Source organism: Myotis lucifugus, unplaced genomic scaffold (genome assembly GCF_000147115.1).
Source record: "Myotis lucifugus unplaced genomic scaffold, Myoluc2.0 scaffold_239, whole genome shotgun sequence".
NCBI classification, from domain to species: Eukaryota; Metazoa; Chordata; class Mammalia; order Chiroptera; family Vespertilionidae; genus Myotis; species Myotis lucifugus.
In genome coordinates this window covers 1,414,456-1,430,752 of record NW_005871287.1, presented here as the reverse complement: position 1 = coordinate 1,430,752, position 16,297 = coordinate 1,414,456, and the positions used below count along the sequence as shown (strand labels likewise).

At 43.1% G+C, this 16,297-nt stretch overlaps 1 protein-coding gene across 5 annotated transcripts in view; it reads left to right on the top strand.

Annotated features, from left to right (window-relative positions):
* TNRC6B (trinucleotide repeat containing 6B) overlaps positions 1–14,854 on the top strand; it is a 218,175-nt gene extending 203,321 nt beyond the window's left edge. For all 5 annotated transcript variants that reach the window (XM_023762246.1, XM_023762248.1, XM_023762245.1 and 2 more), the window contains 2 exons: positions 1,529–1,668; positions 2,351–14,854. In XM_023762246.1, the coding sequence (XP_023618014.1) occupies positions 1,529–1,668; positions 2,351–2,738 (528 nt within the window). In that variant the 3' untranslated portion in view covers positions 2,739–14,854. The remainder of the gene's footprint in view (positions 1–1,528; positions 1,669–2,350) is intronic.
* Positions 14,855–16,297: the final 1,443 nt, after the last annotated feature.

Genomic DNA, 16,297 nt, shown 5'->3' with positions numbered 1-16,297 from the left:
CTTTAACCAAATGTCTGTGAAGCATTTTCCCATGCCTCATCTCATTTGATCCTCACAGAAGTCCTGGAGTAGGTGGATAGGAGACTCGGTGGAATCCTATTTTCTTTTCATTAGCCAGAAAATGGAGATTTATAAAGTTTAGAACCCAACTGAAAAGAAGTAAGAAATGGTGGACCTTGAAAATGACTTCAGGTTTTCTCACTGCGCAGAATATAGTCAAACACTGCTACAGTTAAATATTTCACCCTTTGTTCTCCCTGCGTGATCTACAATAATAATCTGTTTCGTGTTGATATTTACTGCTGTGTTGCTCACAATTACCTAAAAGAGAAGTTGGGATGCTTCACTGGGCTGGAAAAAGTTTAGCTAAATCAGAAAGCAGGTCTAATTAAGGAAGTTCATATATATAAAGCTCTCGCTGGGTCCAATCACACGCGTGTGTTTCCATCTGTCATTGTCGATCGTGAATTTAGTTGACACTTCAATTATAGAGAAAGGGCCAATAGGGATATTAAAATATTTCTTCTAATTAATTTCCTTTCAATGTGCATGAATTCGTGCACTGGGCCGCTAGTTTTCTAAAGAACTATGGGGAAACTGCCAGTTTTATCCTGCAGGGTTTCCATGGTAAAACCACGGAATGTTTCCCACTGCTGCCGCCAGTAGCACAACTTTTGAAGGCTCTTCCAATAGTAATCTGTTTCACTTCCAAGGAAATGAACTGAAATGTTGGACTGAGCAGCTTAAATAAACATAGTTGAGATCTCGATACAAATAAATTAATCAGAGTGAATAAATAGATCTATTCATTTGAGTCATAGATGAGGGCAATTATCCCCAATCACTGAACATCTTAGTGGTAAGATCCTGGCTAAGGTGAGCAACTACAACCTTTGGTCCCATTGGCAGTGGGCAGCAGAGGACAGAGCAGTAGGTAGAAATAGTTTCACCTTGAGATGGCCAAAGTAGGGGTAAGAGGACATTAGAATAGCCTTTGAGCTGGGGCAGCTGTCAGTACTTTAAATCATCAGATGGTTAGCAGTGCTTTTTTTGTTAGTGGCTTTCTCTCTAGCCCTTTGTGAGGTTGTTAACTGGGGAGGTGGAAGAATACTACATTAGTAATGATGCTGAGAATTTTGTGTTTTCTTAAACTCTTCTTTGGGTAGCATCTTATTTATGCTTTTTAAAGCTCTACAAATTAGCACATGTTCACATCTTAAAGAATATAGACCACAGGTTGAATCATATGCTTTTGTTTTGAGCTTCACTTGTACAAACTTTTTAATTTGCAAAATGGGCACATTAGATCTCTGCCCAATGCTTTGCGTATCTTAAAATTTTCCTTTAAGACCTCTGTATTCGATGCACTCTTTTATTTTGAGTTCTTCATTCATCCCTCCGAGACTTATTTAGTACTAATACTCTTTACGAGCCAGAAGCCCTTCTCATTCTTATGTATAAGAAAGGTCACTTGACTTCCTTTCACACCCACCTTCAGTTTTTATCTCACGAATGTCTTACTCCTTAGATTGATGGGTCAACCTTGAGAACCATCTGCATGCAGCATGGCCCACTGCTGACATTCCATCTGAACCTAACCCAGGGCACCGCCCTGATCCGATACAGCACCAAACAGGAGGCGGCCAAGGCCCAAACTGCACTGCACATGTGAGTACCCATCCTATATGCTCACTGAGACCAACACGCAGGAAGATGCACACATTAATATTCTGGCACCTGCTTAATTAAACAAAGATGCACGAGAACATGCTCAAAACGACACTGTTGTCTAGCAATTGTTTCGTACTGAGGTGGCTGTTCTTTACCTGCCTAAGCGTGGATTGTCCTGTGTACATCATAGGACGATCATGATAATTCCATAAGTGAAAAATTAGTGAAGTAGTAAATAAATTTTAAGTACCATAAAACAAAGATCAATATCTATGAAAATGTGAACCATAATTACTGTCTCTTTTTATAATCCTATCTAACTGCTTACTTTGGCTTCTTTGTGGGTGATGGAATATTGTGGTCTTGGTGAATAGCAGGGGTTTTGCATCAAGTAGGTGGGACTGGATCAGACTTTGAGCATCCCCCTCCCTGCCACTCTCAAACTGATAGTCTTTGGATATCTTGAGAGTTTGTGATATTTTACAACAAACAGCTACACACAGAACAAGCAAGTAATGGTGAGGCTCCAGCAGTGAGCCTGCCCCTGAGATGGAGCAGGAGATGTGGACGCTTCTAGTCAAAGGACTGCACTTTGAATAACAAGGACTCAAAATGCTCAGTCCCTGTGTGCTTTAGGATTTTCCTCAAATCCATAGTTCTTCTCTTCCTTTTTTTGCAGGTGTGTGTTGGGAAACACTACCATCCTGGCTGAGTTTGCCACCGATGATGAAGTTAGCCGCTTTCTGGCACAAGCTCAGCCCCCTACACCTGCAGCAACCCCAAGCGCACCCGCGGCAGGTTGGCAGTCGCTGGAGACCAGCCAGACCCAGTCAGATCCCGTCGGACCTGCTCTGAATCTTTTCGGTGGGTCCACAGGGCTCGGGCAATGGAGCAGCAGTGCTGGCGGCAGCAGTGGGGCCGATCTTGCTGGCGCTTCGTTGTGGGGGCCCCCAAACTATTCTTCTAGCTTGTGGGGAGTCCCAACTGTGGAAGATCCCCATAGGATGGGCAGCCCTGCTCCTTTACTACCTGGTGACCTTCTAGGAGGAGGGTCGGATTCAATCTGAACTTTGAACTTTCAACTCTGACCTCGTGACCTTTTTTGGAACAGCAGCAGCACTAACTTGACCTTTTCGTTTTTTTTTTCAACTTGCAATAAATACATTTTTAAAAGGAAAAAAGAAAACGGAGAGAGAAAAAAAAAAAGGTGGGTCATTGACAGACTGTCTGAGCACATAGTTGCCTCCCTTATAACTTCAGTTTTTTCGTTTGGAATATGAATCCAAAAAGAGAACATATCACTCTTGAAATACTTGAATCATGAACGCCAACCTAGAAAGACAATGTGAAGCAAGTACACATACCATTTAAATTTAAACACAAAAAAATTAAAAAAATTAGTTTCTAGTTTTTCACTTTTTTCATGTTATATGGAAGTTGTTGCTAAGAAACATATATACTGAAAAATAGCTTTTTAACTTTGTTTGCACTGGGTGTGTTTCCGTCCTTAGGTCTACCATGTTTGGGAGGGAGGGGAATTCAAAAGAATTGTTGGGGTGGGGGGAGGGAAGACTTGACGGAGCCTCACTTTAAAAACAAAAACAAAAAACCTAAAAAAAAAAAAAGGAAAAATTTGTGATTGGCTGGTTGATAAATACCAGTGTGTTCTGGCACATGTAACTGCCCAGGCATGCTCGTTCTGGTATGTGTGTGCACGTGTGTTCATGTGCATTCGCGTGCATCCTTCTTTCTGTCTCTGTGTGTGTGTGTGCCTGTGTCCTCTTCTGCCTCCTCCTCCTTCCTGACCCTGATTTCTCAGAAAGCTGCGTTGCTGACAGTCCGTAGGCTGGCTGGCCGGCCATCTGCTTTTTACTTTTATTATTTTTTTTTTTAACTATGAGAACACACAAGCACGGAGAGCCACTGCTACTAAAGCAACTCCTGTGGGCTGCATTAAAATGAACAGAGTGCTTTTTAATGATGAAAGCAGAGAGCTCCTTTGCATCTGCAAATTAGCCTGAGTGTGAGTTTTCTCTAGCTTTTCTTTTGACCTAGCAGTAGAGCGGAGCACTGCCAAGTCCAAAAAATTAGGAGAGCAGGAGGTACCTCTGGGAGCAGCTGTGTGTTTATTTATTTCTGTTTTTTAAAACAAGTGGCCACTAGGCACATCCGAATCTCTGTTAAGTTTTACGCAGGCCTTTTCGTGACTTTGAATGGGAACAGATGATAAGTTAGTTTTTAATTATGTGATGTCTCGAAAGCAGAAAATCTGTGTTCCCCTCCTTTCTTGTGTAATCAGGTATGAGAAATTCATCAGAAAGGTAATGCTGAATCCAACATTTCTATTCTCTTTTTCATTTTGTGGAAACAGAAAAAACTAAGTTGTGAGCAGCCTCCTGAAAGCAGCCGCAGCTCCTCCCTCTCTGCTCCTTTCTTGCTGAGCGTTACCTGTGCCAGGCCGTGGCGTGTTACAGCACCAGGCCATCACTGACAGAAACGTTTACTTAACGAATGTTCTTAAACCAGTGTGTACTTCAAGCGTTTCCTTTTGTTTCTCTGTGTTGTGTATTTCCTGTGTATGTGGTTTTGCTTAGGCAGGTATAACTTAGCAAAGACTTTTAAGTATTGCACCTTTTTTTGGTTTTGACCTCTTTTTTTTCCTTATAATGTTGCTTTTTTATTTTGGTATTTAAAGACTTTTTTTTTTTTTAAAGCATCAATGTAGTAGTACTCTGGGCCGAATAGGAGGCATCTTTTAATCCACAGTTATCACCAACATGTATGTACTTATGTTGGAATCAAAATGTATCAAACTGCTTTTTGTGAAGTTATAGCAGCCCTGAGGGGGTACCCCTTTATACAAAGCAGATGGCGGGTGGGTGGGGGGAGGGGAGTCGTATGCCGGTAATGTGCTAGCACTTGTGTGGACATCCCATCTGCATTATACTGTTTACATAAAGTGCCGACATTCTGTACCAGCAAATACCTGCCCATTCCAACCCTTGGTGGGAGCAGACCTCTACTGTCCTCCATAACTTGCTGCTAGTGAGGACAAAGGAGTTTTTCTTTCTTTAGCATCTTCAGTGAAGGATATAACAATGCCTAATGTATTTGACTTTTAGCTTGTGTATTTGTGTAGGTGGGTGGGTGGGTATGTATAGGAACAGGCAAAAACTCATTCAAGTGGTTTTGTGAGACAATGGGAATTCTGTAGTCCTCTCGGCTTACCCTGTTGATTATAAACCTAGCCTCTAAAGAGATTGACATGCATAATTCAAGTGAGCATTCGCTCATACAAGTCTTTATGCACCCTTCGTGGGTAGGTGGTCAAACTTGAGTTGCCAGCGTTGGTTTGGTCCCATTGGATGCCTTGTAGAAACTTACTGTGCCCTCCTCCTGCTCTCGGTTTTCATCACCACCATGCCCCTTCCACCTCTGCCCACGTACACAGTGTCTCCTCCCAGCCCCACTGACTGCTCTGTGTGAGGAGCAAAACCCTGCCAGGTGGCGAGCTCCAGGTGAAGAGCAGCTGTGCTCAGACATCTCCAGAAGGCTAACTCTTAGCGGCCCTGGGCCCCCTAGGCGAGGAGCGCGTCCCGAGGCTCCCGAGAGCCAGTGGTGGCCCTGCCGTTCTGGTTTCCTGCCGTGTCCTGCCCCACCCTCCACCCTTCCAGCCTGTTGGTTCCTTGACCTGCACTATGGGTTAGTTGAGTTCCTTACGATACTACGGTGAAAGCCGGGTGCTAGAGCCCCTCTTGTTTACAAGACATACTGAGGGATTTGAAATATGTAAAATTAGCATGAGAAGCTAAAATGTTCTTCCATCATAAGCTTAAAGGGAAAAAATTTAAAACTTTTAAAAAAGACCAAAAAGTGCGTATATATATACATATATATATATACATATAAATATATATTTTAGATGAAGACTAACTCTGGGAGCATTTAACAGTGTTTTTTTGTTTTCGTTTTTAACATTTATTTTCCTGCTTTAAAATTTGCAAGCATTCTCAGGAATTCTAGGGTAGGAAGCCAGTTTTTTGAAGATGGGTTTATTTAACCGTATCTTATCCTAGATAGACAGCTGTTTCTTTCCTGTTAATAAACTTTTACAAGTTCCTGAAACTTCAAAAAGTTTAAAAAATTTTTACGTAAAAAAATGTAAAAAGAGAAGTCTCCAAACGTTATTGTCATACTGGGGAATCATACCTTTTAAAACATGTAGAAATAAATATTTTTTAAAATGATCAATTTAGCAGCAACAGGTAAATTCATTATCTTTAAAAATATGGGAGAAGGATTGAGCTTTATAAGGGCTCTATCACGGACTTATTTGATATTGTGTGTAATTTAATGGGAGAGTGTTTGGTATATATAAATGGAAATTCCATCACTTTGTTCCTTTCCATTTAAGACTGAACTGGAATCTCCCCTACTAATTTTTATTTTTGTTAAAGGAACCCTTCTCCCTTCCCCCAGCCCTACCAACAAAAGAAAGGAAGAAAGAAGAAAACAACAGCTTAAATAAAAGTAACTCTAATCTGTAAAATAGTACCGTTGGATTGCTGAGAATCTATGTAAAGAGTTAGGAAATATAGGTTAATAACTTTTGGAACAAATTTTAAATATAGGCATTACTAGAGGAAAAATATCTATGGACTGTTCTATTAATGAAGAATGTCTGTCTTACCTCCATTTGTTATGGCAGGAGGAGAAAATAATAGAATCTAATAAGGAACAAGTGATTTTACTTTTTTTTGCTCCCAGCCACTGTTGTGCTCATTTTAAATGCTGTTTTAAAGATCTGCTGCTTAACTATCCCCGTCCCTCAGCCGGAGATGTGGAGTGTTTCCTTTCAGTTTTGGGTGAGGTTGAATTCTCCTTCTGTATTCCCTCCTGGGGCCCGGGGTCAGAATTCCCAAGCATGACCACAGCTTCTTTTAAACATCTAAGCTTCCCAGCGGGAAAGGAACTCCCACTCGACAGGTACAGGGAGTGGGTGGGGTTGCTGCCTGCAATTTCTCTAAAACCGCGTTAGTGCCTTCGTACATACACCCAGGCACCCTAAGCAGGGGAACCCGTGTGTATGTGCTTGTGGTCCAGACACTCCACGGGCGTTAAGACACTTGCCCGATAAGGACATTGGAGTGGTTCTGGACAGGCCCCAAAGGCAATGGGCTAAATTTAAAGTAAATAAACAGAAATCAAGGAAGTTAAATATGCTTTATGTCTGGAAAATGTGGAATGCCAAGGTCCTTCCTTGTGTTGATGCCCTCCGTTACTGGGCATTGACTTCTCCAGGTGTGTCAGTGTGACAGCGAGAATGATTTGGGAAGTCTCTGTGTCAGGCCAGTAGAAAGGGGTTTGTATTGTTCTATTCTTGTCCTTCCTCTCCTCCCTTTCCCTGCCCTTTTTATTTCTTTTCCTTTTTTTCTTTTATCAACTTGCTGGAAGCTTTGCTTTTTATTGGTTGGCAGTGTCTTAAGAACAGGATATGGTGAGATGTAATGGAAGAGGAAGACTCTGCTTTCCCTGGTATTCTTTGGCAAGAGCCACGTCTGCTGAGAGGATATGCGGCTTCAGAACACTTTAGAAAATTCAGTGGGAGTGTCTTCTCCTCCACTACATTCTGGCATGTGTGCAGAGGCTCGCTAGTCACCTCTCATTACATCAATTTGCTTTATAAACATTCTGATCATGTAAATTTGAGCTTTCCAATTTTTTACTAGTTCCCCTTTATTTCTTTAAACACTTATTACTAGTGGCTAGAGGTGTCCATCTCTCAAACATCACAAACTTGGTTTCTGTCTACCACATGAGTAGCCAAAACGAAAGCAGCACTAGTAGGGAAAGGGATGTCTTCATCCGACTGGGGACCTCTGCTGGCAATTGAGATCCAGTGCCATTACCTAATTTTAGGTGTTGCTGGTTTTTTAAAAAATAGCAAAGTTCTTATCTCCAAGACACTGTGAAAAAGTGGATGTGGCATCTCTGATCCCTCAGGCCCTAGCCCTTGGTATTTTTCATTTACGACATTCACAGAAGTTAACCAGCAGTGCCGCAGTTAAAGCCCCAAACAGAATTCTTTCATCAGTGCCCTCCAGTAAATCAGCATTACCCATAGCCATTCAATTTGTTTTATTTATAGCAGTTTGCTTTTCTATTACTATGGCTCCTGTTCTAAGAACTCTCCCACCTCTTCTGACATGAATGTAGCACAAATTAGCAGGTGGTTCTTCCAAGTTCCTGTGGGTTGACTGTGGTGTATAAGATATGCAACAAAAAAGAACAGAAAATAAATTCCTGCCTAAGAATTTGGAAGAGCTTTTACTAATACATCTAGCAGAAACTAAAATTTCACAGGCTATTAACTTGTTGCAAATATTCACTCTCACTTTCACCACTTTTTGGGAGAGAGAGGGGACAGTTTTTGTAGAGTTAACAGCCAGATTCCATATCGACCTCAGATGCTGTGTACTTTTTAATTTTATTTTTTTATATTCTGGCATCTTGACTCTTTAAACAGAATGAATATGTCTGTGTGCTGAGCAAAATGTTTCAGCCAAGTCTGTTTTCTTTGCAGTGCAAACAGGATGTTTTCAGCAGACTTGGCTGTAACAGCCATCTCTAAGATTAGGGAACAATTGAGTCTTTATGTAAAAAAGGTCCCCTTCTCCCCTGTCCTCAGCATTCAGATTCAACATATGACACTTTGTAGGTTGTTTTGGAGGGTTTTTTTCTTTTGTTGTAATTATCTATAAGATCTTTAGCTAGGAGTAGAGACATATTTTTAACTGTTAAAAAATTATCAGACTTTTTCTTCTCCAGTATTTTTGCCAAGTTTTTGTCGACACTTCCTGTCTATGCATTAACTACACTTCTTGGTGTTATTGCAAAAAGGAATCTTACTGTTTTCCCTTCTATGAGTGTACAACAACCAGGCCGCATGCGATAGTGCAAATGAACATAGTCTAGCCTGTGTGTATACAGTGAATTGTCAATCTTTGACCTCAGCATCATTCAAAAAATAGGGTGCCCTTGCCCTTACCCTCTGCTGCACCCCATGTCCCACCCCCTCTGCTTTCTTATCTGCAAGTACAGGGTGTCCACACAGTCTAGAAACAGACAAATACACCTAATGTTGTCAAGGATATTCTCAACCTGTCAAAAACAAGATATATATAGTTTCACAGTTAGACCATACCCTGTAGTATGGTCGGTAGGTTCATGGCCAGTGCCAAAGGTGTGTGTATTTTCAGAGGTGGTTCCCACTTGTCAACGATAGTGTTTTCTTGACCTTAAAATTTGACAAAGGAGGTGCTGGCATCACATTCTTTAGATTTGAAATAATTATCAACTTCCAAATCTGTGAACATTGTAATAACTTAAAAATTGAACGTTGGCCCTCCCTACCCCATACAGAATGCCTCCTCCTACCCACACCGCCAAAGCAAAGAGGCCACGAGCACCTACAGGATGGTGAAGGGAACACTGATCAGGAAAGAGCTACTCCCCACCGGCTGGGCATCCATGCTGTCCTGCGGGTGGTCACTCTGACTAGATCTGGAGTGATTACCCAGTGTTCTAACATTTGAGTGATTTTTAAACTGTCAATCTCTTGTAGTAACCTGCTACCACCACCAAAAATAGCAAAAGTGACCGAAACTGCCAGTGTTTGCCTCACAGAATTTCCATCGTTCCCTTTTCAGTTAGCTATACACCTGAATTTGTTTTTAACAAGAAATTGCACACCAGGAGAAATGGTACTACCCTGGTCAGGGGGCCTCTGCAAGACTCAGTCTTGGGTCTTCATTCTGCCAACACTTGTTTTGATCATGGGAGGGGAAAGGTCAGATAAAGGCAAGAAATGTTCTGTTTTAAATTTTAAAAAAAGTGTTTCCCTAGTAAATCATTGCTTTGGAAATAAAATCCCAGTTGACCCATTTTGAGGCAATATTAAGAAGTTGGGACTGTGTTTTTAAAAAGTAAAATTCCTTTTTACAACTAATAGTGAGCAGCAAAAGACGATCGGTGAGGGTAGCTAGCAATACTGTGGTGGCGTTGTGAAGGGCGCTCCTTTCCCTCCTCCTCGCCTGCCCTCTTGGACCGCATGCGGAGGTGGCAGTCCTCCTGGGGCTGCTGAAAGGCGTGCACGCTCCTCAGAGGGTGGGCTTGGAAGAGGCGGCCAGAGTGAGGTGGAGCAGCCTTCCTGCAGGACCAGCCTGACAGCAGAGCTTTACGGAGAGCAAGATGGGTGTCCTACATGTGTTCGCCAAAAATGAAAAGGGGAGGTACTTATACGAGACCAAGGAAAAAAAACCTTTGGAACCATTAGGTTACATACCTTTTAAAGGTAGTATAGTTTCTCACTAAGTGATGCCTTCAGCATACACTTAATTTCGGGGTAAGTTAGAATAAATGTGTTTAAAACACCACCTCTACCCCCCCCCCTTTTTTTTAAATTTTGTCCAAGGAATTAATGACTTATGTGTAGTATTTCTGAATGTGCCTTTGTGAGTCCAGCGACCATTAGGATAAAACGGAAACGTGGTCAGCCTAGTCTGTAGGGAAGTCAGCGTTTCTCCTGGCAGTCTCCGGGGCAGCTGTTTGAGTGTTCATTAGCATCCGTGTTGCACAGTGTGGGGTGTGGGAGAGGCTCTGGGACCTGGGAGAGGGGCAGTGAGGTGATGGTGCACAGGCGACAGAGACCTCGGTTAGTCCAGGAGTGCAGGTTGAATTTATTATCTGCATTACCTAGTTTTCTTCGTGTATGTGTGTGTGTGTGTGTGTGCACGTCTGGTTGTTTTACTTTTTGTTTTTCTGTAAGCACTGGAGAGCTGAAATATGGTGATGTTTGTGACACATTCATGCATGTCAAGACGGCGTTTTCCCAGCGTCTGTGTGCAGAGCGGGCAGCGCAGTCCCACCCTCTGAGTCTGTGTCCTGAGAAGGCGATTCTTTTCCCAAATGGAAGTCACTTCATGTTGCTGTTTCTGCGAACAGGGTATTACACACAAGGAAAAGGCTTTGGAAAGAGTAAGATTGAAGTGTTTGAGAAAGAAAAGAGAAAAATCTGAAATCATATTTTATTTCTTCAGAACTATTTTAGCTAAAACATAGAAACCTGCAGCGTGTCTTCATTTGTTTTTATTTGTTTTAAACGATTCCACCTCTTCTCCCTACTCCCGACCTTCTAAAGAAATATCAAGTGCAAACTAAGGGCCATTTCCATAGTTCCTCAGAGCTCCCCAAAGAGGAAACCAGTCCCTCCCGCAGGATTCCTTCCGCTTCCTTCAGCTTCATTCAGGAAGACAAAGGGAGGAGAGATGCTGCCGCTCTCTGTGCTTCACTCTCATTCCTCTCTAATGGCCTTGAAATGTATTATTATGCAAATGTGAATTTTGATACTGAATTTAAGAAGAGGTTGTTGGGTTTTTTTCTTTTTTCAAAAAAAAAAGGTCCCGTACGTGGTCATCATTGCTTCTTTATTTTGTAACGTGAATTGTAACTATGCATTCTGCAAAAGGGGGGAGGAGAGGGCAGAAAGGGGAAGGAAGTAGCTTTGCATCTTATTCTATGGTTTCTGTGTCCATGGTATCCCACGTCCTGGCGGGGAAGGGCAGTGAGAGCAAGAAGCGGTAAAGGTCTGCACAGCGAAGTGCAGAGACCTCTGGGTCCTCCTGTGGGCGCTGGCAGGCCTGGCGGCCAGCAAAACCAGTATGGTACAGGATTCTCCGTCCTAGCCGTGCAGTGTTAACCCAGGGCCACCGTGGGGTCCCGGAGGCTCCGGTGTTCTCTGGAAAAAAGTACTCATCCTTCTCTGAATTCAGAACCCTTTCAAGCTCAGGAAACCATGTCTCACTCGTGCTGACTTTAAAGTTCATCTTATGTCAACTTCAAAAACCTCCTCCTCCTCCTCTCTCCTTTTTAATTTTTTGTTCTTCCTTCTTAATCATGTTTAAGTGAACTTAGTTATAAGGAAACTGTCTTGCTCTAAGGGAACGAGGATTGTTGCTTGGCAGGCAAAAAGGATTCTCTGCCCCATCCACTACCCCTCAGCCAAACGTGATCTCTCGGCTTCCCTGGCGTGCATTAAGCTGCGCATAGCTAGCGAGCAGCGAGGTGTTTGCCACGGGAAAGCCAGCAGCCTTCTCTGTCCTAACAGAATTCTTTTGTGGATCTTGCCTGTGGTGAATCGTGGCACCTGCATTGCTCTGGTCTAGGCATTATTTGCAACACACAGTGTCGTACACAGGAGATGGTTTCGCCCGTGTTCAGTGTTCCACGCAGCAGCTCTTGTCCACAGTACTGTAACGAGCCACAGACTTGACCACAGTCTCCAGGTGCCCAGGCGAGGCTGCACGGGCACGATCTTATCAGGGTTCCAATCTGTTAAGATTGCCTTCAGACAAACACACAAAAACAAAACCAACAAAAAAATTAAAATCCTGACGTTTCAACTGTCTAACACAAAATAATACCTCGAGGTACATTTCCCCTGCAGTATAGGCCTTGACTCCCCTCTCCTTTTCTGACAGCAGTGGGTCATCCTTTTGAAAATATGAACATGTAAATAGCAGGATAACTTTTATAATTTTTTTTGCTGTGAAAGTACCCCTAAAATATGATACTTTTCTTTTTTAAGTCATCAGAAGTTTTGGATCTTATTCTTCATATTTAAGAAGAGAAAGCAGAACCGGTCAGGGTGTGGACTTGCATTTGTGGGCTGGTGTTCCCTCCATCGCCCCCCATTCAGTGACGGCAGGCCAGTGTCTGAAGCCTGTTTTGAGTAGATGCCATCTATTCCAGCCTTCTCTCTCCAGGTGCGGAGAGTCTGAACTTCTCTCTTCTGGAAGCAGAATGTGTTCCGTGGGAGACCTTGAGCTCTCGACCTTTTTTGATTCACACACACACACACACACACACACACACACACACACACAGTAACCGAGTAGCATTCTGTAGTTCAGGAAGGGAATTAGTCCCCGGCATTTCGGTTTGGCGCTGTAGAATTTATAGCCTTGTCATCTTGGGATACGCCGGACATGTTTTGATTTGTTACTTACACAGAAGCTCATCTGAGATGTGCAGACAGCCACCCTGCCCTGAAAGGCTTGTGCACCCTCAGACACTGCCCCCTCCATGAGGCTTGGCTGGCGTTAGGTAGAGGGACATAAGTTTAACAAATGCTGCTTGTAGGGTCCGTCAGCTACTGTGCTCTTAGATTTGGCCACTTCCGAGGTAGGGTCGGAACCGCTTCTTCACAAACACCCCCTTACCTCCATCTTAGAGACAAACCCTGTATCTGTCAAGAAGCCCTTTTTAGTTTTAACGTGTATAGTGACGACTTCCTTTGAGGGGAAGAAGCTTGATTATAAATGCATGTATGTTCACCACTCGCCTTCTGATTTTGGCTATGTTGACCTTAGGATCTGATTTCTGTTTGTTTGGAGACCTCTTTTCCATCAGTCTCCTTCCTCTGACCCCTCGAGAGTTCTTCCTGCCCTTATCCCTCTACAATCCTCCCAAAGGGCTTTGCTGATCTCTGCACTTCTTCCCTGGGGCACTCACTCCCCCACCACCACCTTTGCACACACACCCGTGACCAAAGTGTGTCCAGTGATCTCACAGAAGACATCAAAAATGGTGCCTGCACCACGAATGTGCTCACAGAGACACGTGCACAAGGATCCTGCACCCTTGGCCTTAACCTCAGTATGACTTAAGGTGCAGGAACGTTTTTAACAGGTTTTAAAATAAAATACCCATCTGGGAGGTGGGGGGAGGTGGGGGAGGCAGACACACGAGCTCAGCTGTGCCTACTCCTGACTCTCACTATTTGCTTACAACTTCAAATTCTGTGCCCACCCTACTCCCATCCTTGTTCTGAGTTACCAAAAACAGACAAAAGCAACCTGAGGAGAGATTTCTGGACTATTTTGTCTTTCTCCATGTAGATGGAGATATAAATGCTGCTTTGGGTTCCATAATCTTAGGGGGCTATGTTTACAGAGTAAAATACATCCTACCAAATCAGGAAACTGAATATTGGAACCTCTGCAGTGAGAGTTAGGTCCCTGATGGTGAACAAGAGAATCGAGGGGCTGGGGGGTGCAGAGGAGGACAGACGGAGAAGTCCCATTTCAATGACTTGTGACATAGTGCTCCCTTCCTCCGTTCTCCTCCCTTCACTGCTCTCCTTGCCCCTTTGAACAGAAGGTGCAGAGAAGGGCATCAGAAAGAGGCTAGACTTTTAAAAGGCAGCTTTCCGACTTTGCACACAAACAGGTAACAGGAAGGTACAGTAAAAATCCTCTCATCTGAAACTGTCGGCAGAAACAACCTGTAACATGACTGAATAGCTGCACAACATTGATGCTCTCTCTGCAGGTTACCTAGAAGTGTTTTGTTTTTCTTATACTTGAAATAGCTTTTACAATGTTATTTTGGTGGCTTTCTTTCCTCTCTTCCAGTGGGCAATGGAGAAAGTGGATGATGGGATTTAAGGAAGTTTGAGGGGAGAAAAGGAAGGATATGGCATTCTTTTTTTTTTTTCTTCTCCTTAAACATAGAGGTTTAATCAAACTCCCATATGTTGAAATTGCTCCTCATATTACTGGTTTTACATGGACACAGAAACTAGGCACTTTAGAGGTGCACTTGCATGGCAGGCTGGGCCCCCCCCCTTTTCTACATTTTATTTTACTTTTTTAGTATAGTGGTACTTAAAATCACTGGTTCACTTAAAAAACAAACAATAAAATGTTAAACTCTACTAATGTACAAATAAGCTGAAAAGTTGCATTTTATGTGTATTTTTTGCCATAGCAGGTACTGTATTTCTCATGCTGGATTTCAAAAACAAAAAAAAAAAAAATCAAAAACAAAAAAACTAAAGGGTGGTGTTTTATTGGATTGTGACAGGTTGAATAATAAGGAATTAAGTCTTCGTCATTTCATTAAAGCTGAGAGATGATGTAATGCATATATAAGAGTTTTCTGAAGGGTTTTTTTGGGCTTTTAAACAGCTTATTTTTGTTTTTGTTTAGTATTTTATTTTATTTTGGAAAGATATGATTGTATTATGTGCAACTCAGTTGCTTACATTATAACTACAAAATATTTTTGGGTTCCTGGAAAAAAAAAAGAAAAAAGACTAATAAATGTGTTTGGCTGCTAAGCATTTATTGAGGTTTCCTGTTTTATTCTGCCAATTTAATTTGCTCGTTTGTTGAATATTTGTATTTTGCTACTCCTCGCTCACACCTGAAAGCTATCCAAACTTCAGCATCTGAATTCGGCCTCAACTTTGTCTGTCTTGCCTTGGTATGTTTTTGTTGTTGGGGTTGGCCGGTTGGTGGTGGGTTTCTGCTTCTTGCTCTTGCTGCCGGCCACAGTGCAGAGTTCAAATTCTCTAACAGAAATTAATGTTGTCCTGCCTTTTGTTGTTGTTCCCTTTAATCCTTATTTGCATTTGGAGTGAGAGCACTAGAGTAGAGGAGAGAGAAGACTCCTGCCCAGGGCTGGCTGCATCCCCCCCTGCTGCTCCCAGGGAAGAGAACCAACCAGCTTTCCAGGAAACACTCCCACTGCTCCCTGCCCATAAAGGCGAGGTTTTCTTATTTACCATTAGCTGCTAAAGTAGAGACTTGTTGAGACATGGGATTATGAAACACCTCTAGAATGGCCAAGGGGAGGACGGTAGGGAAGCTAATACTAACTCCCAGGTACTGTGTTTGACTTAATTCTCAGAATGCTGTGTGAATGGACAGCAAACCACATTTCATGAGGAAACTGTGGCTCAGAATAATTTAATTAGCTGATCACAGGTAGCATTGGTTGATTGCTTACCATCATCTGGGCACTGCTCTCAGCACACTGTGTCTATTCATTTAATTGAAACTTATCACAGTCACTGCTGAACCCATACTAGGAACCCAGATAGGATTCAAAAGTTACCAAAATGCCTGTGCTGCAAAGCTCCTGGGCTTCTGAGGAAATGGTCTTAAAACAAGCCTGTTGTACACAGTGGTAGGCCAGATACCACCCAGTTCTTTTATTATAAAATAAGTAAACACCTGGAAATCCGAAGTGAGAAGAGGTGAGCGCTTCAAAAACATCTTGAAGGCCGGTCTGTTACAAGTAAGTGCTTTTTTTTTTTTTAAGAAAAGGATCGCCGCAAGCACTACGAAGAACCTTATCAACAAAGACTTTGGATATTTTAAAAATGCATCAGTGGCCCGGCCGGCGTGGCTCAGTGGTTGAGCATCGACCTGTGGACTCATGGGTCCTGGGCTCGATCACCAGTAGGGGGTGTGCAGGAGGCAGCCGATCCATGATTCTCTCTCATGGATGTTTCTGTTTCTCTCTCTCTCCCTCCCTCTCCCATCCTCTCTCTTTAAACAAATCAGTAAAAACAAACCAAAAAAAATGCATCGACCGCCCCCTCCCGCGGGAGGAGGGTCGCTGGCCGCCGGCATGGGCTGTAGTTTGACTCGCCCGCACAGTCCCGGGCCTTTGGCCCCGGTCACGCCCTCCCTCCCCGGGGCGCTGCTGTTCCGCCCCGGGAGCCATGGTTCCTCCCCCGAGGCCGGCAGCCCCTCCTCCAGCTCCAGGCAGCGGGTCT